Here is a 25,808-nt window from a genome sequence, read left to right on the forward strand (position 1 = left end):
TTATAATCCTAGAGGGATTATCAATTTTTACAAAGTTATTAAGACAACATTTGTGTATTCAACCAAAAAAGTTTGAAGACAAACAATTACAAGCATTATTGGATGAAGATGCGTGTCAAACTCAAAAACAACTTGCAGAAAGATTAAATGTTGCTCAGCAAACAATTTCCAATCATTTACAAGCAATGGGAAAGATTTTAAAGGAAGGAAAATGGGTGCCACATCAACTGAACGAAAGACAAATGGAAAACCGAAAAGTCATCAGTAAAATGTTGCTTCAAAGGCATGAAAGAAAGTCTTTTTTGCATTGAATTGTGTCTGGCGATGAAAAGTGGATTTATTTTGAGAATCCCAAATGCACAAAATCATGGGTCGATCCAGATCACCATCAACATCGACTGCAAGGCCAAATCTCTTTGGAAAGAAGACAGTGCTCTGCGTTTGGTGGGATCAGGAAGGTGTGTATTATTATGAGCTTCTAAAACCAGGTGAAATTGTTAATACTGATCGCTACTGAAAACAAGTAATCAATTTGAACCATGCTTGGATTGTGAAATGACCAGAATGTGCCAGGGGACACGGCAAAGTAATTTTGCTTCATGATGATGCACCAGCACACACTTTGAAACCAGTTAAAGACATGTTAAAAGATCTTCCTTGGGAAGTATTAACCCATCCGCCGTATTCACCAGACCTTGCTCACTCAGATTACCACTTGTGTTCTGATCGATGGCACACGCACTTTCTGAGCAGCACTTCAAAACATACGAAGAAATGGAAAATTGGGTCTCTTTATGGTTTGCCTCAAAACAAGAAAAGTTCTATTGGGATGCTATCCACAAATTACCTAAAGATGCGGGAAATGTGTAGCTAGTGATGGACATTACTTTGAATAAAGAACTTTTGATGTTTCTCTTGAAATTACTTTTTCTTTGATTACAGAATCTGCATTATTAACTACTACACCTAGTACAGCAATAGGAATAAAAGGGAGATTTACTTTCAAAGATAGAAGAGTGACTGACTGGACAGTTAACTAACTGCTGACCTACCACCAGCAACAGTTGAATGCAAGAATGGAAAGATAGTATTAATACACCAAGGAAAAATTGCTATCAGCCTATAATTGTATGCCTTAGAAAGACAGGTTTCAAGTATGAGGGTAAAATATGAGATATTGCAACCAGCAGAACCTCATCAAAGGAAATTGCAGAGGTAGTATAAAAATGATTCCCAATGCCAAAGATGCAGAAAGGACTGCAAAGTGAGTGATAAATGTCTGAATAAGTCTAAATATATAATATCTATATTAAAAAACAACTAAGTCTTACAGGTTTAATATAGCATTAACAGTTATGAATGAGCAATAAATGATAGTATTCAAAGGTTTTTAGTCTGAAAAGATTGATTATAATTAAAGTATTTGTGTTGCCATTTGAAAGATAGCCATATGAAAAAAAAAAATAGCCCTGGCTGGGTTTGCTCAGTGGTTAGAGTGTCAGACCATAGACATAAGGTTGAGGGTTCAATCCCCAGTCCAGGGCATGTTCCTGGGTTGCAGGTTCCATCCCTGGCCCTGGTTGGGGTGTGTGTGGGCAGCAACCAATGGATGTGTCTCTCACATTGATGTTTCTTTCCCCTTCTCTTCCACTGTTTCTGGAAATCAATGGAAAAAATATCCTCTTGGGTAAGGATCTACCTAATAAAAGAGTAACATGCTAATTGACCATACCTTCATGATGCCCACCAGTCAATAAGGAGTATGCAAATTAACCCAATACATATGGTGGGTTAATTTGCATACGCAGGTGCCGAGCGGCCCATGGCAACGACGCAGGCATTCCACACCACTTCAGCTGCTCCTGGCCTCTGGGAAGGTGGGAAGGCAGAAAGGCGGCTCTGGCCGGAGCGAAGGTGGTGCCGGCACCCAGGGGAAGGAAGACCCATTCGTGCACGGGGGTGTGTGTCCCTCAGCCCAGCCTGCACCCTCTCCATTCTGGGACCCCTTGAGGGATGCCAGTAGGATCGGGCCTAAACGGGCAGTCGGACATCCCTCTCACAATCCAGGACTGCTGGCTCCCAACTGCTCACCTCCCTGCCTTCCTGACTGCCCCTAACTGCCTCTGCCTGCCAGCCTGACCAACCCCTAACCACTCCCCTGCCAGCCTGATTGCCCCCAACTGCCCTCCCCTGCAGGCCTGGGTCCCCCCCAACTGCCCTTCCCTGCAGGCCTGGTTGCCCCCAACTTCCCTCTTCTGCCGGCCTGGTCACCCCTAACTGCCCACCCCTGCAGGCTTGATCGCCCCCAACTGCCCTCCCTTGCAGGCCTGGTGCCTCCCAACTGCCCTCCCCTGCTGGCCATCTTGTGGTGGCCATCTTGTGTCCACATGGGGGCAGCCATCTTGTGTGTTGGAGTGACAGTTTGCTTATTACTCTTTTATTAGATAGGATTAGATAGGATAGAGGCCTGATGCATGGGTAGGGACCGGCTGGTTTGCCCTGAAGGGAGTCCCGGATCAGGGTGAGGGTTCCCTTTGGGCGTGGGGCAACCTGGGCGAGGGGCCTGTGGTGGTTTGCAGGCCAGCCATGCCCCCCGGCAACCCAAGAGGAGGCCTGATATCTGGGATTTATTTATCTTCTATAATTGAAACTTTGTAGCCTTGAGCGCAGGCCAGGGCAGGCGGAAAGCTTGGCTTCCTCCATTGCCCGGGAAACCAAAGCCTCCTGCTCACTCCATGGCCGCAGTCATCTTGGTTGGGTTAATTTGCATACTTGCTCCTGAATGGCTGGTGGGCGTGGCTTATGGGCGTAGTGGAGGTACAGTCAATATGCATATTACTCTTTTATTAGATAGGATGAAATAAATCAAAGGAAAACTATTTCATTTAGGAATGCTCTATGTTGTCAGTTCTGCCCAATTTGTTCTATAGATTCAATACAGTCCCAAGCAAGATTCCAGGAATTAATTTTGTGACTATCTACCAATTGATTCCAGAATTTATATGGAGAGACACAAGACCCAGAATAGCCAATTTATTATTAACAGAGAACTGATACTCCCCAGCTTGAAGAGTTACTGTAAAGCTATAATGATCAAAACAGTGTGGTACTGTTGAAAAAATAAGAGAAATAGGACAATGGACAAAATAGAGAGCCTGCAATATAATGAACTGATCTTAGGCAAAGGAGCAAAGGTAATACAATGGAGAAAATAGTGTTTTCAACAAGGTGATAAAATAATTAACTCAAAATGGACCACATACCTGAATGGATCACATACACAAAACTATAAAATTATTAAAAGATAACATTGCGGAAAATCTGAATGACTTTGTTGGGCAGTGACTTTCTAAATAAGACATCAAAAGCACAACCCATGAAAGAAGAAATTGGTATTTGATTTCATTAAACTAAAAACTGTTCTGTGAATGATACTGTCAAGAATGAGAAGACAAGCCTCAGTATGGCAGAAAGATAGCTGGTAAAATTATTATCCAAAATAAACAAAGAACTCTTAAAACTTAACATGATTAAATATTGGCCAAAGCCCTGGCCAGGTGTCTTTCTTGGTTGCAATGTCCTGTATACCAAAAAAAAGATTGCTGGTTCGATATTCCGGTAAGGGCATAAACCTAGGTTGTGGGTTTAATCCCCAGTCCAGCACCTATGGGAGGCAGCCAATTGATGTTTCTCCCTCTGCGCGTCTCTCTCCTTCTGCCTCTCCCTTTCCCTCCCTCTCCCTTCTTTCTCTAAAATATAAAATAAAGGGCCAAAGATCTGAAAAAGACAAAGATGACTATTATGCATATGAAAAAATACTCCATATGTCATCAGGGAAATGCAAATTAAAACAACATACTGCTACAGACAGAATGGCCAACATCGAGCACTGACAACACGAAATACTGGGGAGGATGTGGAGCAACAGGAACTTTCATTCTTTGGTAGTGGAAATGCGAAATGGTAGAGCCACCTTGGAAGACTGTTTGGCAGTTTCTTACAGAAACTAAGCGTATTCCTTGTCATACAATCTAGCAGTCACCTACCTTGGTACTTACCCAAAGAGCTGAAAAGTTATATCCACAAGATGTTGATAGTGGGGAGACCATGTGTGTGGGAGGGTATAGCAACTTCGTACTTTTTGTATAATTTTGCTGTAAAACTAAAACTGCTTTAAAAAGCATCTATTTAAAAAAATAGAATAGGAGAAACCAAGATGGCGGCATAGGTAAACACCTAAACTGCTGCCTCGAACAACAATTTCAAAACTACAACTAAAAGACAGAACGGACACCATCCAGAACCACAGGAAAGCTGGCTGAGTGAAAATTCTACAACTAGAAGGAAAAAGAAAAGCTCACAGAGAATTGGAGGTACGGCAAAGGGGCTTTGTGCGCGCAGAGAGGAAGGGCGGCTGAGAGCCAGGCTGGCTTTCTCTGGCGGAAGGGGGAAGGAAGCCTCCGACCGCACTGAACCCCAGTTCTGATTGCACTGAACCCCAGTTCAGGGCGAACCCCTGGGGACCCACGCTCTTACGGGGGGACTCTGGACTCTCGGGCGGAGACTCGAGCTGGGAAAGGCAGAAGTCTGAAGGCGCGCGCGGGCCAGTGCGCACAAAGGCTGCGGAGGTTGCCACAGGCTTTCCCTAGTGGAAGGGAGTCAGAGGATCCTGACTGCACTGAGCCCCAGTTCTGACTGCAGTGAACCCCAGTTCCAGGCGAGCCCCTAGGGACCCACGCTCTTGTGGGGGGAGTCTGGACTCTCGGGCGGAGACTCGGGAGCCGGGGAAGGCGGAGGACTAAAAGTACGCACGCGCGCGCGTGCCAGTGCGCACAAAGGCTGCGGAAGTTGCCACAGGCTATCCCTAGTGGAAGGGAGTCAGAGGATTCTGGCTGCACTGAGCCCCAGTTCTGACTGCAGTGAACCCCAGTTCCAGGCGAGCCCCTGGGGACCCACGCTCTTGTGGGGGAAGTCTGGAGACTCGGGAGCCGGGGAAGGCGGAGGACTGAAAGTGCGCACGCGCGCGCGTGCCAGTGCACACAAAGGCTGCGGAGGTTGCCACAGGTTTTCCCTAGTGGAAGGGAGTCAGAGGCGCCTGACGGCACTGAGCCCCAGTTCTGACTGCAGTGAACCCCAGTTCCAGGCGAGCCCCTGGGGACCCACACTCTTGTGGGGGGAGTCGGGACTCTCAGGCGGAGACTCGAGCTGGGGAAGGCGGAGGACTGAAAGCGCACATGCGCGCAAGGGCAAGGCTGACAGGAAGCCAAGACTGAGACTCCACCCCATCCAAGCTGAGCACAGAGCCTATTGCAATTTGGCAAGTCTAATCCTATAAGGCTGTCTCCAGCACCGAACTTCTCCCAGCATCGACACAGCTGATCCTTACAGCCAACTGGCCCGGAGGTCAATTCTTCCCAGTGATACCAACAACAATAAAGACTTAATTACAACAAGGCTGTACACACAGTCCACAAAGGGGTGCACCAAGAGTGTCCACCTCAGGTTAACTGGGGAAGCAGACCCACTGGGCCATATTGGAAACCTAGCACAAATATCTACCTTACCAACTCAGGGAATCAGTGAAAATGCGGGGTCAAAGAATCAGATCACAAACGAAAGAAATGGAGGAAAACAAACGACTGGATGTAGAATTCAAAACCACGGTTATAAGACTTTTTAAGAATATCCTAGAAAAAGCCGATAAATATAACGAGACCCTCGAAGATATGAAAAAGGACCAACTAGAAATTAAACATGCACTGACTGAAATAAAAAATATTATACAGAGACCCAGAAACAGAATAGAGGAACACAAGAATCAAGTCAAAGAATTGAAATACAAAGAAGCAAAAAACACTCAACCGAAAAAGCAAAAAGCAAAAAAAAAAAAATCCAAAAAGTTGAAGATAATGTAAGAAGACTCTGGGACAACTTCAAGCGTACCAACATCAGAATTATGAGGGTGCCAGAAGAAGAGAGAGAGCAAGATACTGAAAACCTATTTGAAGAAATAATGACTGAAAACTTCCCCCACCTGGTGAAAGAAATAGACTTACAAGTCCAGGAAGCCCACAGAACCCCAAACAAAAGGAATCCAAAGAGGACCACACCAAGACACATCATAATTAAAATGCCAAGAGCAAAAGACAAAGAGAGAATATTAAAAGCAGCAAGAGAAAAACAGTTAATTACCTACAAGGGAGCACCCATACGACTGTCAGCTGACTTCTCAACAGAAACTATGCAGGCCAGACGGGAGTGGCAAGAAATTTTCAATATGATGAATAGCAAGAACCTACAACCAAGATTACTCTACCCAGCAAAGCTATCATTCAGAATTTAAGGGCAGATAAAGAGCTTCACAGATAAGAAAAAGCTGAAGGAGTTCATCACCACCAAACCAGTATTATATGAAATGCTGAAAGGTATTCTGAAAGAAGAGGAAGAAGAAAAAAGTAAAGAGAAAAATTATGAACAACAAATACATATCTATCAACAAGCGAACCTAAAAATCAAGTGAATTAAAAACCTGAGGAACAGAATAATCTGGTGAATATAATAGAATCAGGGGCATAGAAAGGGAGTGGACTGATAATTCTCAGGGGGAAAGGGGTATGGGGGGTTCATGAAGAGAATGGACAAAAATCATACACCTATGGATGAGGACAGTGGGGGGGAGGTAAGGGCAGAAGGTGGGGTGGGAAATGGGTGGAGGGGAGCTATGGGGGGAAAAAGGAGAAATAATTGTAATAATCTGAATAAAGATTTATTTTAAAAAAATAAATAAAATAAAAATATCAAAAAAAATAAAAAATAAATAAAAATAAATAAAAAAATAGAATATATTAACAAATCATTTATTAAAGGAGTCTTACAACTCAAAAAGACAACCCAATTAAAAATCAAAGTCACTCCAAGAGATACCATTTCATACCTTCTATGATGAGTATATAGTTGTCTCTAGGAATTAGGGGCAGTGATTCCTGCACAGTTGAAAATCCATGTGTAAACTTAACTACAGTCCCTCAGTATTCACAGGGGATTTGTTCTAGGATACAAAATTTATGATAATTAAGTCCCTAATATAAAATGGCATAGGCCCAACTGGGTTGGCTCAATGATTGAGCATCGACCTATGAACCAGGAGGCCATGGTTTGATTTCTGGTCAGGGCACATGCCAAGGTTTCGGGCTCCATCCCCAGTGTGGGTCGTGCAGGAGTCAGCTGATTAATGATTCTCTCATCATTGATGTATCTCTCTCCCTCTGTCTTCCTTTCTGAAATCAATAAAAATATCCTATCTAATAAAAGAGTAATATGCAAATTAACCACTACTCCGCTTCACCCACCAGCCAATCAGGAGTGAGTATGCAAATTAACCCAACCAAGATGGCTGGGGCCACGGAGAGAGCAGGAGGCTTGAGTTGCCTCCGGCGATGGAGGAAGCCAAGCTTTCCGCCTGCCCTGGCTGGCCATGGACTCCACTCAAGGCTACAAAATTTCAATTATAGAAGATAAATAAATCCCAGATACCAGGGCCTCCGCTTGGGTCGCTGGGGAGCGTGGCCGGCCAGCAAACCACCACAGGCCCCTCGCCTAGGCTACCCCATGCCCCAACGGAACCCCCACCCTGATCCGGGACACCCTTCAGGGCAAACCAGCTGGCCCCCACCCATGCACTAGGCCTCTATCCTATGTAATAAAAGAGTAATATGTAAATTGACCATCACCCCAACACACAAGATGGCTGTCCCCATGTGGTCAAAGATGGCTGCCCCCATGTGGACACAAGATGACCACCACAAGATGGCCAGCAGGGGAGGGCAGTTGGGAAGGACCAGGTCTGCAAGGGAGGGCAGTTGTGGACGATTAGGCCAGCAAGGGAGGGCAGTCGGGAGGGACCAGGCCTTCAAAGGAGGGCAGTTAGGGGTTACCAGGCCGGCAGAGGAGGGAAGTTGGGGGCTACCAGGCCTGTAAGGAAGGGTAGTTGCGGGGGACCCAGGCCTGCAGGGGAAAGCAGTTAGGGGGACCAGCCCTGCAGGGGAAGGCAGTTAGTGGCAATCAGACTGGCCGGGGAGCAGTTAGGCATCAATCAGGCTGGCAGGGGAGTGCTTAGGGGGTGATAAGGTTGGTAGGCAGAAGCGGTTAAGGGCAATCAGGAAGGCGAGCAGTTGGGAGCCAGCAGTTCTGGATTGTAGGCCCGTTAGGATCCGGCCTAAATGGGCAGTCGGACATCCCTTGAGGGGTCCTAGATTGGAGAGGGTGCAGGTTGGGCTGAGGGACACACCCCCCCATGCAGAATTTCGTGCACCGGGCCTCTCATATTAAAATGGCATAGGAAAGTGCCTACAATATGTCCCCATCATCCACAGATTCCAAACTGGATTGAAAATACTATTTTTGATTCGCAGATGGATGATTTCACAGATGTGAAACCTGGATATACAAAGGGCTGACTGCATATTATTATTATTATTTTAATCTTTATTTTTCAGATTATTACAGATGTTCCTCTTTTTTCCCACCATAACTCCCCTTCACCTGGTTCCCACCCCACCCCAGGTTTTCGCCCCACCATTGTCCTCGTCCATGGGTGTAAGCTCTTTGTCCAATCTCTTCCCGCACCCCCCCACAAGCCCTTCCCCCCAAGAATTGTCAGTCCGCTCCCTTTCCATGCCCCTGATTCTATTACATTAACCAGTTTATTCTGTTCATCAGATTTTTTATTCATTTGATTTTTAGATTCACTTGATATGTATTTCTTGTCACTTTGTTTATAATTTTTTATCGTTACCTTTTTCTTCTTCCTCTTCTTAAAGAATACCCTTCAGCATTTCATATAATACTGGTTTAGTGATAAATGAACTCCTTTAGCTTCAATTCTAAATGATAGCTTTGCTGGGTAGAGTAATCTTGGTTGTAGGTCCTTGCTACTTTGAATATTTCTTGCCACTCCCTTCTGGCCTGCATAGTTTCTATTGAGAAATCAGCTGACAGTCATATGGGTAATCCCTTGTAGGTAACTAACTGTTTTTCTCTTGCTGCTTTTAAGATTCACTCTTTGTCTTTTGCCCTTGGCATTTTAATTGTGATGTGTCTTGGTGTGGTCCTCTTTGGGTTCCTCTTGTTTGGGGTTCTCTGCGCTTCCTGGACTTGTTAGTCTATTTCTTTAACAAGGTAGGGGAAGTTTTCTGTCATTATTTCTTCAAGTAGGTTTTCAATATCTTGCTCTTTCTCTTCTTCTGGCACCCCCATAATCTGGTTGTTGGTATGCTTGAAGTTGTTCCAGAGGTTCCTTACACTATCTTCATATTTTTGGATTCCTTTTTCTTTTCCGGTTGGGTGTTTTTTTGTTGTTTTTTTTTTTTTGCTTCCTTGTATTTCAAATCTTTGACTTGATTCTTGGGATCCTCTATTCTGCTGTTGAAGCTCTGTATATTATTCTTTATTTCAGTCAGTGTATGCTTAATTTCTCACTGGTCCTTTTCCTTGTTTTTTTTTTTTTTTTTTTTTTTTTTTTTTTTTTTTTTTTTTGGCATTCTCACTAAGATCCTTGAAGGTCTCACTAAGTTCCTCAGAGGTTTCTAGAAAATTCTTGAGTAACCTTATAACTGTGGTTTTTAACTCTATATCTAGTATTTTCCTTTCATCCATTTCTTTCATTTATGACATGTTTCTTTGTCTCCAGATTTTGGCCACTTCCCTGTGTTGATAGAGTGGCCTTGTGTGGTAGGTGGCCTATAGGGTCCAGTGGCTCAGCTTCCCCAGTCACCTGAGGTGGACACTCTTGGTGCACCCCTTTGTGGGCTGTGTGCACAGTCTTGTAGTTAAGCCTTGATTGCTGTTGCTATCACTGGGAGGAATTGACCTCCAGGCCAATTTGCTGTGAGGACCAGCTGTGTCTACACTGGAAGAGCTGCTGTGCAGGAGACACCCTTATGGAGCAGGACTTGCTTCAGTGGGGCTTTGGTGCTCACTGAGTCTGCCCCTTGAGTGTGTCTCTTATGGATGTGAAGAGTTGTAATCTGGTATGGTCTGACACTGACCACTGGGTATACTGGTTCTTGGGTCTCCAGGGAGGTGCAAAGTCAGCCGCTGCCTGGGGCCACCCAGCAGGAGCTACAGAGAGATCTGCAGATTTCTCCTCTTTGTATCGGGTTTGGAAGTGCCCAGACGAGGCCCAGCTGTGTAGCAATGCTGGCTGCTGCTTCTGCTGCCTGTTTAACAGATTTTAGGCTGAGAAAGGACAGGCCATTCATATGCAAAAGCCGCTACACACAGCGTGGGTGGGGTCTCAGGGATTCACTAAGGTGGAGCAAACAGCAGTGGCTGCCAGTCAGCCCTGCACTGGAGAGGTCCCCCCACCCACCATCCTGCGTGCCTGCGCAGGAACAATGATTTGTTGCAAGCACCTCTGAAAGAAAGCTGCCCTCACGTTCCTGTCCTGATGCCAGACAGTTCAGCTTCTGTCCGTATGTGTCTGGGTCCCCCAGAGTCTTGCCCAGAACTGGAGTTCAGAGCAAGCTGGAGCTTGTACCTCCCTCCTGATTAAAAAAGCAGCACACCCGGGTGCCAGCACTTTCCGCGCCTCTGCACCTCCTACCAGTCTCAGTGCGCTTTCTTCACCTCTCAGCCAGCTTTCCCATGGTTCTGGATGCTAGTTCTGCCTTTTAGTTGTAATTCTGATGTTGTTGTGAGAGGCATCAAGTATACGTTTTTACCTATGCCACCATATTGTTTCTCCTCTGCATATTATTTATTGAAAAAAAAATTCAGGTATAAGTGGACCTGCCCAGTTCAAACTTCTGTCATTCAAGGGTCAGCTATAATAAAAACGATACACACAACTGTTGGTGAGATGGGGAGAAGCAGTAATCCTCATAGAATACTGGTGAGAATATAAAAAAGTCCAACTGCTTTGGAATGCAGTCTGGCAGTTCTCAAAAGGTTAAACAGAGTTATCACACAACCCAGCAATTCCACTTTTAGGACTATAAACAAGAGAAATGACAGCATATGTCCATATAAAACTTGTACACAAATATTTTTTTAAGTTAAACTTTTATTGTTGAAAGTATTACATATTCCCGTTTTCCCCTCATTGACCCCTTTTAGCCAGCCCTTGTCCCTCTCTCCAGGCCTTCACCATCCAATTGTGTCCATTGGTTATGCATATATGCATACAAATTCTTCGGTTGATCTCTTCCCACCCACCCACCTCCGCCTTCCCTCTGAGATTCCATAGTCTGTTCCATGTTTCTATGTCTCTGGATCTGTTGTGTTCATCAGTTTATTTTGTTCATTAGATTCCACATATGAGTGAGATCATGTGCTACTTGTGTTTCTCTGATTGGCTTACTTTGCTTAGCATAATGCTCTCCAAGTTTTTCCATGCTGTCTCAAAGGGTAAGAGATCCTTCTTTTTTACTGATGTATAGCATTTTGTGGTGTAAATGTACCACCTTATAAGTACAGGCAGGTCTTTGCCTGCATTTGTGGCAGATGGTAAGAGGAACTTTAATTTTTGTGAAATCTTTGGTGTATAGCTGAAAATGGTGTTCAAGTTCAGCAGGAGATGCCACATTATCATAGAGACAGTGGCATCCTACTGATTTGGCAAGAGGAGAGAACCCTAAATTTCCCCTCACTCCACCACTTGAGCCATTCTCCTTCTCACTAGAGAAGAACACCAAGTGAGAACCCCTTTGGCAAAGCTTGGACCTAATTCCTCACCAGGAATCAACTCATGTGCAAGTTGCGCTAAATGCAATTCTGGACCAAAAAGTAACTTCTCTGAACCTAGGGTGGGGATCATTCTTGTCTTCTCTACTTCATAGGGTTGTAAAGGCTTTTGAAAACTAAAATACTGGGCATGTGTGTGGCTATATGGTTAGGTGGGACCAGGAATAATGAATGATACAAATGGAGGGCAACCCAGGAATTTAAAGAATGCAGCAGCTCAGGCTTTACATAGAAATTCTGACTGCATTAACAAAGTTCAGTCTATGGAATTCTTTCCTGGTGCCAGCATCAGACATTTCCATCATTAGTCCTTTGTGTTATGTATTTTTTTAAAATGTGGTTTTATTGATTTTATTGAGAGAGGAAGAGAGAAGGAGAGAGAGTAATATGGATGAGAGAGAAACATTGATTGACTCTGTCCTGCACACCCCCTACTGGGGATGGAGCCTGCAGCCCAGGCATATGCTCTAACCGGGAATTGAACTACCATCCTCTCGGTACACAGGACGTTTGCCCAACCAACTGAACCACACCAGCCAGGGCTGTGTTATATATTTTCAAATGTAAAATTTTAAATTCTGTTTCCTAATACCTTCATCCTCAGATTACTTTCTTCTTATGGGTAACATGAGGCCAAGACTCAATGTAGTCACTCTCTCTTTATAAACGGTTTAGATTTAACTTCTTGCTGAACAGACAAGTGAATCAGGAGACCTGATTTCAGGATGTACCTCACTATTTTTTATATATTTTTATTTATTTCAGAGAGGAAGAGAGATAGAAACATTAATGCTGAGAGAGAATCATTGATCAGCTGACACCTGCATGCCCCACACTGGGGATCAAGCCCCAAACGGGGCATATGCTCTGACTGGGAATTGAACCATGACCTCCTGGTTCATGGGTTGACTTTCAAGCACTGACTCATGCTGGCTGGGCTGTACCTCACGATTTATTTATTTATTAACTTTTTTTTATTGATTTTTTACAGAGAGGAAGGGAGAAGGATAGAGAGTTAGAAACATCGATCAGCTGCCTCCTGCACACCCCCCACTGGGGATATGCCCACAACCAAGGCACACGCCCCTGACCGGAACCGAACCCAGGACCTCTCAGTCCGCAGGCCAACGCTCTATCCACTGAGCCAAACCAGTCAGGGCCGTACCTCACTATTTAAATGCCAGCCATAGTCTTTTGCATAAGTCAGTCCCTTACTTAATCTATTTTCCTGCCTCGCTGTGCAACTCACTTCAGTGCCTGCGTTCTATAGGCAGAGGCCAGGCAATGGTTCAAGGCCATAGTTGGCTCTGTCAGGGGCACCATGAGAGACCCAGGGGGATGGGCCTGGCATAAATCCAAACCCATGCAGGTGTCCTTATTTTAACACATACTTAAATACCGTAGCTATATACTAAACTAACTCCTTGCCAGGAATTCATCTAATAACATGCTGAGTGCTTGCTGTGTGCCAGACAATACTGGGAGCTGGGAATGTGGTAGTGGATATGATTGACTGTTGAAAATACAACCTCCAGATAAGGGTGTCTCCAGCACAGACGTTCTCCCAGCGTAGACATAGCTGATCCTCACAGCCAATTGGCCTGGAGGTCAATTCCTCCCAGTGATACCAACAACAATCAAGACTTAACTACAACAAGGCTGAGCACACAGTCCACAAAGAGGTGCACCAAGAGTGTCCACCTCAGGTAACTGGGGGGGCTGAGCCACTGGGCCCTAGAGGACACCTAGCACACAAAGCTACTCTACCAACTCAGGGAAGCAGCGAAAATGCGGAGACAAAGAAACAGATCACAAATGAAAGAAATGGAGGAAAGCAAACGACTGGATATAGAGTTCAAAACCACGGTTATAGGGTTTTTCAAGAATTTCCTAGAAAAGACCGATAAATTTAGTGAGACCCTCAAGGATATGAAAAAAGACCAACTAGAAATTAAACATACACTGACTGAAATAAAAAATATTATAGAGACCTAACAGCAGACTAGAGGACCGCAAGAATCAAGTCAAAGATTTGAAATACAAAGAAGCAAAAAACAGCCAGAAAAGCAAAAAGAAAAAAAAAATCCAAAAATTTGAAGATAGTGTAAGGAGCCTCTGGGACAACTTCAAGCATACCAACATCAGAATTATGGGGGTGCCAGAAGAAGAGAGAGAGCAAGATACTGAAAACCTATCTGAAGAAATAATGACCGAAAACTTCCCCCACCTGGTGAAAGAAATAGACTTACAAGTCCAGGAAGCGCACAGAACCCCAAACAAAAGCAATCCAAAGAGGACCACACCAAGACACATCATAATTAAAATGCCAAGAGCAAAAGACAAAGAGAGAATATTAAAAGCAGCAAGAGAAAAACAGTTAATTACCTACAACGGAGCACCCATAAGATTGTCAGCTGATTTCTCAACAGAAACTATGCAGGCCAGAAGGGAGTGGCAAGAAATATTCAAAGTGATGAGTAGCAAGAACCTACAACCAAGATTACTCTACCCAGCAAAGCTATCATTCAGAATTGAAGGTCAGATAAAGAGCTTCACAGATAAGAAAAAGCTAAAGGAGCTCATCACCACCAAACCAGTATTATATGAAATGCTGAAAAGTATTCTTTAAGAAGAGGAAGAAGAAGAAAAAGGTAAAGATAAAAATTATGAACAACAAATACATGTCTATCAACAAGTGAATCCAAAAATCAAGTGAATAAAAAAATCTGATGAACAGAATAAACTGGTGAATATAATAGAATCAGGGGCTTAGAAAGGGAGTGGACTGACAATTCTGGGGGGAAAGGGGTGTGGGGAGTGCGGGAAGAGACTGGACAAAAATCGTACACCTATGGATGAGGACAGTGAGGGGGAGGTAAGGGCAGAGGGTGGGGTGGGAACCGGGTGGAGGGGAGCTATGGGGGGAAAAAAGGAACAATTGTAAAAATCTGAACAATAAAAATTTATTTTAAAAAATACAACCTCCAAGTAATTCATAATGGTGATGTTGGTGGTAGTGAGGTGGATAGATAGAGGTAATTAAACCAGAAAAATCTAGGCAATAGATAACTACCTTTATTAACCATGGAATTTAGTTATGAACCTCTTCTTAAACAGGAAAGAAGAAACCTATTTTATGGCCCAGGCTATGGTGTATTGTAGTGACAGATTTTATCTACACTTGGAAATAATTTCTAATTTGCAGTTATTGGTATAATGTTCTGCAGATGTCAATCCAGATTGTTTTATGGTGTTGTTCAAAAGTTATAGGCTTTTTGTCTGAATTACTGAAAGAGGATGTTAAAATCTTCAATTGTGGTTGAAATTTATTTGTTCTTTTAGAGCTGTCTTTTTTGCTTCATGAATTTGTAGTACTTATATGTATATTAGATGCAATATGTTTCTGTTATGAGATGCAATATACATATATACATCTATATACATATATAGTTATGTATTCTTGATGAATTTACTCTTATCAGGAAATGTGCCTCGTTATATTTTGTAATGCTCTGTCTTAAAGTCAACTTGCCAGTTTTCTTTCATCTCTTTAGTTTCAGTTTGTTATTGCCTTTATTTTAAAGGAGAGTTACTTATAGACATTGTACAATTGGGTCTTAATTAAGTTTTAATTTTTTTTGTGACCTCTGGTTATTCAAGCATTTTATAATCATTTTATTTCCTTCTTTGACTTCTTATTTATGCCTTTTTAACATTTTAAAAGTGTTTACTCTATAGCTAATAGTATGCCTCCTTAACTTTTTAAAATCTATTTAGAGCCATTATTGTACTACTTTTTAAAAAATATTTTTTATTGATTTTTTTACAGAGAGGAAGGGAGAGGGAGAGAGAGTTAGAAACATCGATGAGAGAGAGAAACATCGATCAGCTGCCTCCGGCACATTCCCTACTGGGTATGTGCCTGCAACCAAGGTACATGCCCTTGACCGGAATCGAACCTGAGACCCTTGAGTCCGTGGGCCGATGCTCTATCCACTGAGCCAAACCAGTTAGGGCTGTACTACTTCTTTTTACATCTCACTTGACATTTAATACTTTTTGGCTTATAACTATTTAATTTATAATTACAAAAATATAATTCTATTACCTTTGTGCTATTGTTCATATCCTTTTACATATATTGTAAATTGTATCTTAAAATATTTTGTTTCAAACTAACAGTTGTTTTTTTAAGGAAATTGTAAAAAGAAAAAATCAGCCTTTTATATTTACCTCTTTTATTCATTTCTATAATTTGTTTCTATCTGATATAATTTCCCTCTTAGCCTGAATAGCATTGTTTAGCATTTCTTATTCTATAAGTCTGTTGACAACAAGTCATCTCAGCTTTGATTTACCTGATAATGTGTTTATTTTATTCTGATTTTTGAATGATGTCTTCACTAGATAGGGACTCTAGATTGATAGTTTTTCCTTTTGCCATTTTAAAGCTGATATTCTATTGTCTTCTGGCGTTTACTGTTTCTAATGAGAAGTCAACTATTATTTATATGGTTGTTTTCTTGTATGTAATGTGTCTCCTACCACACTGCTTTCAAGTTTTCCACTTTACCACTAATTTTCAGCAATTTAACTATGATGTGTCTCAGTGTGATGTTCTTTGAATGTATCCATTTTATAGTTAACTGAAATTCTTGGGCCAATAATTTGATGTTTTTCTTCAAAATTGGAAAATTTCAGTTATTTCTTTCTTACTCTTTAAAAAATTTCTAAAAAATGTTTTCTATTGATTTCAGAGAGAGGGAGGGAGAAGAGAGATAGAAACATCGATGAGAGGCTGCCTCCTGCATGCCCCCTACTGGGGATCAAGCCCACATCCTGGGCCTGTGTCCTGACCAGGAATGTAACTGTGACCTCCTGGTTCATAGGTCGGCTGTCAACCGCTGAGCCACACTGGCTGGGCTTTTTTTTTTTTTTTTTTAATTTTAGGATTTCATTTAAACTATTTGATGGTTTCACAGACCCCTGAGATTTTTTTCTGTTTTCTTACATTTTTCTTCTCTCTTTTCTATAGATTGGGTTATGTCTATCAATCTATCATCAGTTTCACTAAGTTTTATCTACCATCTCCACTCAATTTTTAAGCTCATCCAAATACAGACTTTTGGTTCTACATTTTTTTTTTTTTTGTAGATTCTTTTTTTTTTCTGCTGAGATTTCCTATCTGTTCATTCATAAAGACCATAGTTTTTAGTTTGTCAAATATTAATATATATTTTATATAATTTATATATAAAAATATAACAATTTTAGCCCTGGCCGGTATGGCTCAGTTGGTTGAGTGTTGTCCTCTGCTCTGAAAGATTACCGGTCTGATTCCCAGTCAGCACACATGCCCAGGTTGTGGGCTCAATACCTGGTAGGGGGCATGTAGGAGGCAGCCATTTGCTGTTTCCCACATCGATGTTTCTTCCCCTCTCTCTCCCTCCCTATCTCTCTAAAAAGTCAATTTAAAAAACATATTAAAAAATGTTTTTAAGTCCTTGTCTTAAAATCCAACATTTGAAACATCTGAAAAATAGATTCTATTGACTCCCTTTTTTCTTGACAATTAGATATATTTTCCTGTTTCTTTTCACAACTAAACTGGACATTGTAGCCATTATACCATAGAGATTATAGCTTATGTCATCTTCCTCTGAGGAATGTTTTAAAATGCCGGGCACACGGATTGAAAATTGCTGCTCTACATATGTGTAGGTCAGGACAGGGAACATCATAGTTAGAAAGGGGAAGTTTCAGGAGCCCCAAAGGTAGGGATTCTTCTTTTGAGGTAACAACTCAGACCTACTGACTCTTTTTGCTGCTATCTTTATAAAAAGGGTTCAGACTGAAACTCTAGGTCCATCTAGATTTGTCCTTCTTCACACGTTTTCCATTGGTAGAGAATAAAGTGAAAACTTCTCGACCTGGTAGTAAAGTTCTAACAGCTTTCTCCAACTTTTTTGCCACTGGTTTCTACACACATTTTCTCATTCACTGGATTACTTTCTAATAAATGATTGCTTATTTTAAGCTTCTCGTCTTTTCTCACATTACCTAATTTAGAATGCGTTTCTCTTTCTCTAAATTCTCATTCTTTTTTTAAAAAATATATATTTTATTGATTTTTTACAGAGAGGGAGGGAGAGGGAGAGAGAGTTAGAAACATTGATGAGAGAGAAACATCAATCAGCTGCCTCCTGCATACCCCCTACTGGGGATGTGCCCTTGACCGGAATCGAACCTGGGACCCTTGAATCCAAAGGCCGATGCTCTATCCACTGAGCCAAACCAGTTAGGGTTCTAAATTCTCATTCTTAAAGAGCTGATTTTGCCCTAGACCGTTTGGCTCAGTGGATAGAACATTGGCCTGCGGACTTAAGAGTCCTGAGTTCGATTCCTGTCAAGGGCCTGTACCTCGGTTGCAGGCTCTGGCATTAGGCAACCAATTGATGTGTCTCTTATACGGATGTTTCCCTCTCTCTGTTTCTCCCCCTTTCTTCCACACTCTCTAAAAATCAATGGAAAAATATCCTCAAGTGAGGATTAACAACAAATTAATTAATTAATAATAAAAAAGAGATCTGCTTTTGTCCCATCCCTTACTTTTTATGTACTGCCTAATATTAGTTTTTGTGGGTACATTTCCTTCTTTCTATCTAACTTGTAAATTTCTTAAGGGTAGGGAAAGTATGTTACAGTAGTGTCCTGGTGCACGGATTCGTTCACATTGCAAGGAAATTAATTAGAAATATTTTAATATTGCTATTCGTCCTTTCTCTATAATAGAAATGTCAACCAAATTCACGATCGACAATGACAGATCGAAACACATGCATGCGATTGGCGCCAGTGAGAGATTTATATGTATTGCACATGCATGAGTCAACTTAGCCTTTTATATATATAGAATAAACTTGCTTAATTAGACCTGCTTTCTGATTTAGCTAAACTTTCCCCAGCCCAATGAAGCACCCCAACTTCTCTTTCAGGTAATTGTCAGCAACACAGCAGTAAATATCAACATGAAGCAGATTATTATTGTAGATCATGCAGGGAGAACAAAGGGTAAAATATTTAGCTGTAGCAATGTTTGACTATATTCTGCGCAGTGAGAAAACCTGAAGTCATTTTCAAGTTCCACCATTTCTTACTTCTTTTCAGTCTGGTCAAGTTTCTAAACTTTCTGAATCTCCATTTTCCGGCTAATGAAAAGAAAATGGGATTCTACCGGGTCTCCTATCTACCTACCCCAGGACTTCTTTGAGGATCAAATGAGATGAGGCACGTGAAAACGCTCCACAAACATTTGGTTAAATTGTTAAACGTTTGCACCTGGCTATAAAGCAAGTTGTGTTCCTGGGCTGAAAAAACTCTAAGGAGGCTAGTCACTAGGGAGAGGAAGCCAGGTGTTGCTACCTGACATCATTACCTGGCGCCCATAGTGACCGTTTCCGGGCGAGGCTGGGCTGTGGGCTGCATTTTGTGCCATGGAGTCTCAGCAGCATTGGCTGCAATTTGGTGGGTTGTTACTCGGGGGAGGTGGTGGGGCCTGTGTCCCACTTTGGAGAAGCCAAGTGTGGTTTGTTGGCGCCAAGTCCGTGGTGCCGTTTATTTTTAAATGTCCAATGTGCATCATGGCAGCTCCTGCATTGAGCGTCTGTCCCCTGGTAGTCAGTGTGCATCATAGCTACCAGTTGGATGGATGGACACTTAGCCTTTTATATATATAGATTATTTAGTAACCTCTATAATACCCTAGTAATCTTGTGTGTAAATGCTCTGCAGATTTAATTAGAATGAATGTTCTGTTTTAATTATAAAATATTTGTAATATTTCAGTGTTCTCTGTCTCTTTAGACTCTGAATATTAATTATAATTAAGTAGAACGTTAGATTCTTTATTAGAACATCTTTTTTATTCTGTTGCAATTAATCCCTATTTTAAAAACTCATTTTTTGAGGTTGGTATCAATTATTGTCTGTTATGCTGTTAGCCAGTTTAGTAATTAGATTCCTCCATTCTACTTCAGCAAGAAGTTGAGAACTTTAAGAAGCTAAATCTCATTAGTAAAGAGCAGTTTGAAAACCTAACACCTGAACTTCCTTTTGAGCCAAACCAAGAAGTTCCTGTAGCACCTTCGCAGTCCAGGCAAGGTATGTAAATCTGCTTTTGTGTAAGTGTCTGAATGCTATTAAAGCAGTCTAAATTATTTTTAAAGTTTGCTCCTTTATTTATGAAAACATTTAGATACCTGGTAAAAGCCTAGAATTTTAAAACTCAACTTTTTATTTATCTTTTGGTGAACTTCAAAACATTTTAGAGACCTAAAAATACAGATTTTAAGATTGGTAAGATAGCCTCGTAGTAAACGGGCAGAATTTGAATCCCATTTTACTCTTGGTGAATAGGCAGGTAATTACAAAGGTGACCTAGAGTCATCTAACACCAGATTGTCTCAAACCTGGTTGCTTATCTTTTTAAAGTAGGCAGAATCGGTTGGTCCTCTATGTGTCTTTTTTGATTTTGAGATTGTGGGAATGTTTTTCTTCTCAAAACTTAGAAAAATTTTCACTGACTTGCTGATTTAAAAAAATACCCCATTCTTTTGTTTTAAGATCTTAGCTTTGTATGGAAATCTAAATACATTCAGAATAATCATAAAATTAATCTGACTTTTTCAGGCAAGTGTAAGTATTTTTGTTATAGTCTTTTCTTGAAGTCAGGTTAAAGAAAAACTTTTAATTTGGAAAACTTAAAACCTATACAAAAATAGAGCAAATTATCTAATGAAGCCCCCATGTACTTATTACCTAACTACTAGTTACTTTGTTAGACCATTGCCAATTTTGTTTCATCTCAACTCCACCTGACACTTGATTTTTTAAAAGCAAAATCCCAGTCATTCATATCTTTTCATTTCTAAACATTTCTGTATGTGTCTTTAAAAATTTAAGGAATAGTCCTAACCTGTTTAACTCAGTGGATAGTCAGCCTGTGGACTGAAGGGTCCCAGGTTCGATTCTGGTCAAGGGCATGTACCTTGGTTGCAGGCACATCCCCAGTAGAGAGTGTGCAGGAGGCAGCTGAATCAATGTTTCTCTCTCATTGATGTTTCTTACTCTTGGTCCCTCTCCCTCTCCCTTCCTCTCTGTAAAAAATCAATAAAATATATTTTAAAAAAATATATGTAAGGAATATCTCCTTTAACATAAGCAACACTATTATCACATCTAAAATTAACAGTAATTTCTTTTTTTTACAATATATTTTTATTGACTTCAGAGAGGAAGGAAGAGGGAAGGAGAGATAGAAACATCAATGATGAGAGAGAATCATTGATTGGCTTTCTCCTGCACACCCTGGGCATGTGCCCTTGACTGGAATCGAACCCAGGACTGCAGGCCGACGCTCTATCCACTGAGCAAAACTGGCTAGGGCTAAAATTAACAGTGATTTCTTAATATAGAATACTTAGTTTTCAAATTTCCTCATTCATCATGTTTTAAAAAAATCAGTATCCATGTAAGTTCCAAACAATGCAATAGGTTGATATGGCTCTTTTAGTCTATAGGTTCCTATTATTGTATTTCCTTGCAATTTATTGTTGAAGAAATGGGGTTGTTTATACTGTAGAATTTTTTTCACATTCTGGATTTTACAGATTGCATTCTAATGGGTTCATTTAACCTGTTTTCTACTGAATTTTTATAAGTATTATTTTGCTACAAAGGCTTGATCATATTGAGACTTAAATTTTTGCATTTGATATATATATATATTTAAAGGAATATTTTATTTTCATTGATCTATACTTTATTTTTCCTAGTTGTATTATTTTCAGCTCTAATCTTTAATATTTCTTTCTGCTTGGTTTGGGTTTATTTTGCTACTCCTTTTCTAGTTTCTTAAGGCAGAAGCTTAGATAATTGATTTGAGAACTTCTTTCCTATTATAATTAATACTATACATTTTAAGCATTGTTTAGGTGTATTACACCAATTTTGATATGAAGAAAGAAATTTATATTATTGATATGAGACTTTTCTATTGAGGTATTTAATCATACATATTTTTCTTTAAGCACTGTTTTAACTGCATTTTACAAACTTGATATCTTATATTTTAATTCTCCTTTTCTTCAAAATATTCTCATTTCTCTTAAAACTTCTTCTTTGATCCATGGATTATTTACAAATGTATTATTTAATTTTTAAGTGATTGGAAATTTTCCTTACTTTCTGTTATCAATCTTACTGATACATAGTTATTTTTCTCCAGTTGCTTTCAAGAATTTATCTTAAGTTTTCAGGATTTAGAGTGTGATGTGTCTGGGCTATTATATTTTCAAAAAATAGTTTATCTCTGCACTCTTTCTCCTAGACTTTATGGCTGGAAAAGCAAAAACTTTGCTGAGTTCTGCTTCAGTGGCATTTTATTTATTAAAAAAAATAAAGTGGCAATTGTGGCATTTTTTTCTTTTTCTTCTTTAGAGAGAGAGGAAGGGAGAGGGGGAGAGAGAGAGAAAAATCGATGTGAGAGTGAAACACCAATTGGCTGCTTCCTGCACACCCCCTACCAGGGATGGAGCCTGCAACCCCAGCATGTGGCCTGACCAGGAATTGAACCAGAGACTTCTCGGTACATGGGATGACGATTAACCAGTGGAGCCGCTCTGGCCAGGGCATGTAGCATTTTAATTATCAGCCTTCGGTGAACATAAACAGCACAAAATAATGTTCTGTTTCTATAAAAGCAGTTCCTGTCCATAAAGACAATGAGTACTATGGGCAAGCTTCATATGGTCCAGGTATGCAGCTGTGCACTGATTTGATTTTGTAACAATAAATTTTGGAAAATCTTACGTAGTAGAATATCTAGCACACCCCTTAGTGCACTAGTTCCTAAACTTTAGCAAGTATCAGAGTCACTGGTAAAGCTTGTTAAAAAAATATTAAAGGGCTCTGTACCTAGTGTTTCTGGTTTAGTAAGTTGAGGTGGGACCAAAGACTATGCATTTCTAGCAAGTTTGCAGGCCATCCTGATACCACTGGTTGGGAATACACTTTGAAAATCAGTGCTTTAGTCTAGTCCTCTGAAATATCAGTCTTCTCTGATAAACTTTTAGCAGAAACTGTGTGGTAAACAATCACAATTGAGGTTTCTTGAAGAGCAGATGGCCTAATCTTTTATTTTTCTACAGCTTTTTTAAGGCATCATTTACATACCATAAAATTAACCCACATTAAGTATATAGTTTGATGCTTTTCAGTAAATTTGTATAGTTGTACAACAGCACCACCATTCAGTCTTAGTACAAGTCCATCATGCTAAAAAGTTCCCTGTGATCATTTTTTTAAAAATATATTTTATTGATTTTGTATAGAGAAGAAGGGAGAGGGATAGAGAGTTAGAAACATCGATGAGAGAGAAACATCGACCAGCTGCCTCCTGCACGCCCCCTACTGGGGATGTGCCCGCAACCAAGGTACATGCCCTTGACCGGAATCGAACCTGGGACCCTTCAGTCCGCAGGCTGATGCTCTATCCACTGAGCCAAACTGGTTGGGGCCCCTGTGATCATTTGCAATTAACTTCAACACACAGCTTCAGTCTGAAGTAACCAGTGATCTGTTTTCTGTCTGTATGTTTTTATACTTCCTAGAAATTTTATTTAACTGGAATCATTCATTTATATTTTTGAAGTTAATTCATGTTGTAACATCTATCAGTACTTTGCTCCTTTTTTATTGCTAAGAAGTATTCTGTAGTATGGACAGATACATTTTGTTTATCCATTTGATAAATATTTGGATGTTTTCCACAAAGTTTTGGCTGTTATGAAAAATGCTATTTGGACATTTATGTGCAAGAGATGGCACATGATTTTGATTAAAAAGAAGTTGTAATATCTAGATGATATGTCATTTGAGGCTTAGAGATTATTAAAAATTTTTAATATATTCTTGTTCCTTAATCACTTATATTTACAGTAATAAAATGTTTATCTACTATAGATATTTTTTGTACCTGTTACTATCTTAACTGCTTTTAAAAATACATATATTTTTTTATTGATTTCAGAGAGGAATGGAGAGGGAGAGGGAGAGAGAGAAACATCAATGATGAGAGAGAATCATTGATCGGCTGCCTCCTGCATGCCCCCTACTGGGGATTGAGCCAGCAACCCAGGCATGTGCCCTTGACTGGAATCAAACCTGGGACCCTTCAGTCCGCAGGCCGGCACTCTATTCACTGAGCCAAACCAGCTTAACTACTTTTTGATAATATGTCAAAATATTATAAATTGGTATATGATATGCTGTAAAAATTCTGTAAAAGATTTCTTTTGAGAAAACAAAAGTACTCCATAGATGGGTAAAATTCAGATTGAATTAAATAAATGTAAAACTGAACGAAAAGTTATCTTTTTAATAGGAGAATGTTGAAATTTAAATTGAAGCAGGGAGAACTGTGTAATGAACCCCTGAGGATCTATCTCACCTAATTTCAACAAATGTTAATAGTTTGATATTATTTTTTCATCTGTACCTTGTTCCCCAACTAATTTCATATTGAATCTCAAGCATCATATTATTCCTTCTACAAATATTCATTTTATATTGCAAACTGTTATATGTAAATTTTCATGATACCATTATTTCACATAAATTAGCATTAAGTCCTTAATATTATATACTCCCCAGTTTATTTTTGGTTGTCCCTGATTATATGAAATATATCTTTTTCTTTTTTTAATATATTTTCATTAGAGGCCTGGCAAGAAATTTGTGCACAGGTAGGGTGCCTAGGCCTGGCCTGTGATCAGGGCCGATCTTCCCTGCCTGCTGGCAGCTGGCCCCACCCCCGCCTCAGACGCCAGTTGCCCTCTGTGTGTGGGGCGACTGGCAGGGCAATCGGGGCCCCGCTCACTCCCACCCACCTTGGCCTGGCACTGCCCATGTCTGCCGCCACCCACCCCCAGTTCCCCGTTCCCCATTGGGCGATCAGAGCCTGCAGGTTGGGGGCAGCTCCTGTTTTGAGCATCTGCCCCCTAGTGATCATTATGCATCATAGTGACTGGTCGTTCTGCCGTCCAGTTGATTTGCATATTACACTTTTATATATACTAGAGGCCCGGTGCACGAAATTCTTGCATGGGGGTGTGTGTGTGTCCCTCCCCAGCCTGCACCCAGAAAAGTTTAACACTAACATCATAGTACCATGATTATGTTCATATTGTAATGAAGATCTAAAGTATCTTAATGAACCCTGAGAAAGGTACTCAATTTTGTAGACCTGTAATATTAAAAACAAAATCAAAACAACAAACAGTACATCTGCATTTTTAATGAAGCAAATATGTATAGTATATTGACAGAAACCATTCTATTAACCAAATCATGTCTTAACTGGCCTAGTTAAAAACAGACTCACTGTAAAGAGTATGAAGCCAGAGGTTCTTCCTGTTAATTAACCACGTGGCATATTCCCTTCAAACTGTTTTTAAAGACTAGAATATCATTATTTCTAAATAATACTATAGTATTTTCTGTTGACAATAACCCTACAATAATACTACATTTTCTAAGCATATTATAAATAAAACTAGAGGCCCAGTGCACGAAATTCATGCAGGGGGCGGGGTGTGTCCCTCAGCCCAGCCTGCACCCTCTCCAATCTGGGACCCCTTGAGGAATGTCTGACTGCCCTCTGACAATCCAGGACTGCTGGCTCCCAACTGCTCGCCTGCTTGCCTTCCTGATTGCCCCTAACCGCTTCTGCTTGCCAGCCTGATCACCCCCTAACCACTCCCCTGCCAGCCTGATTGATGCCTAATTGCTCCCCTGCCAGCCTGATTGCCCCTAACTGCCCTCCCCTGCAGGCCTGGTCCCCCCTAACTGCTCTCCCCTGCAGGCCTGGTCAACCCTAACTGCCCTCCCCTGCAGGCTTGATCGCCCCCAACTGCCCTCCCTTGCAGGCCTGGTCCCTCCCAACTGCCCTCCCCTGCTGGCCTGATCGCCCACAACTGCCCTCACTTGCAGGCCTGGTCCCTCCCAAC

At 41.0% G+C, this 25,808-nt stretch overlaps 1 protein-coding gene across 5 annotated transcripts in view; it reads left to right on the forward strand.

Moving 5' to 3' along the window:
* LARP1B (La ribonucleoprotein 1B) overlaps positions 1–25,808 on the forward strand; it is a 157,314-nt gene that overhangs the window by 105,074 nt on the left and 26,432 nt on the right. For all 5 annotated transcript variants that reach the window (XM_080676776.1, XM_080676777.1, XM_080676773.1 and 2 more), the window contains one exon: positions 19,779–19,902. In XM_080676776.1, coding sequence (XP_080532902.1) covers positions 19,779–19,902 — 124 coding nt within the window. The remainder of the gene's footprint in view (positions 1–19,778; positions 19,903–25,808) is intronic.

The sequence above is a fragment of the Plecotus auritus genome, assembly GCF_963455305.1.
Source record: "Plecotus auritus genome assembly, chromosome: 6".
Classification (NCBI taxonomy): Eukaryota; Metazoa; Chordata; class Mammalia; order Chiroptera; family Vespertilionidae; genus Plecotus; species Plecotus auritus.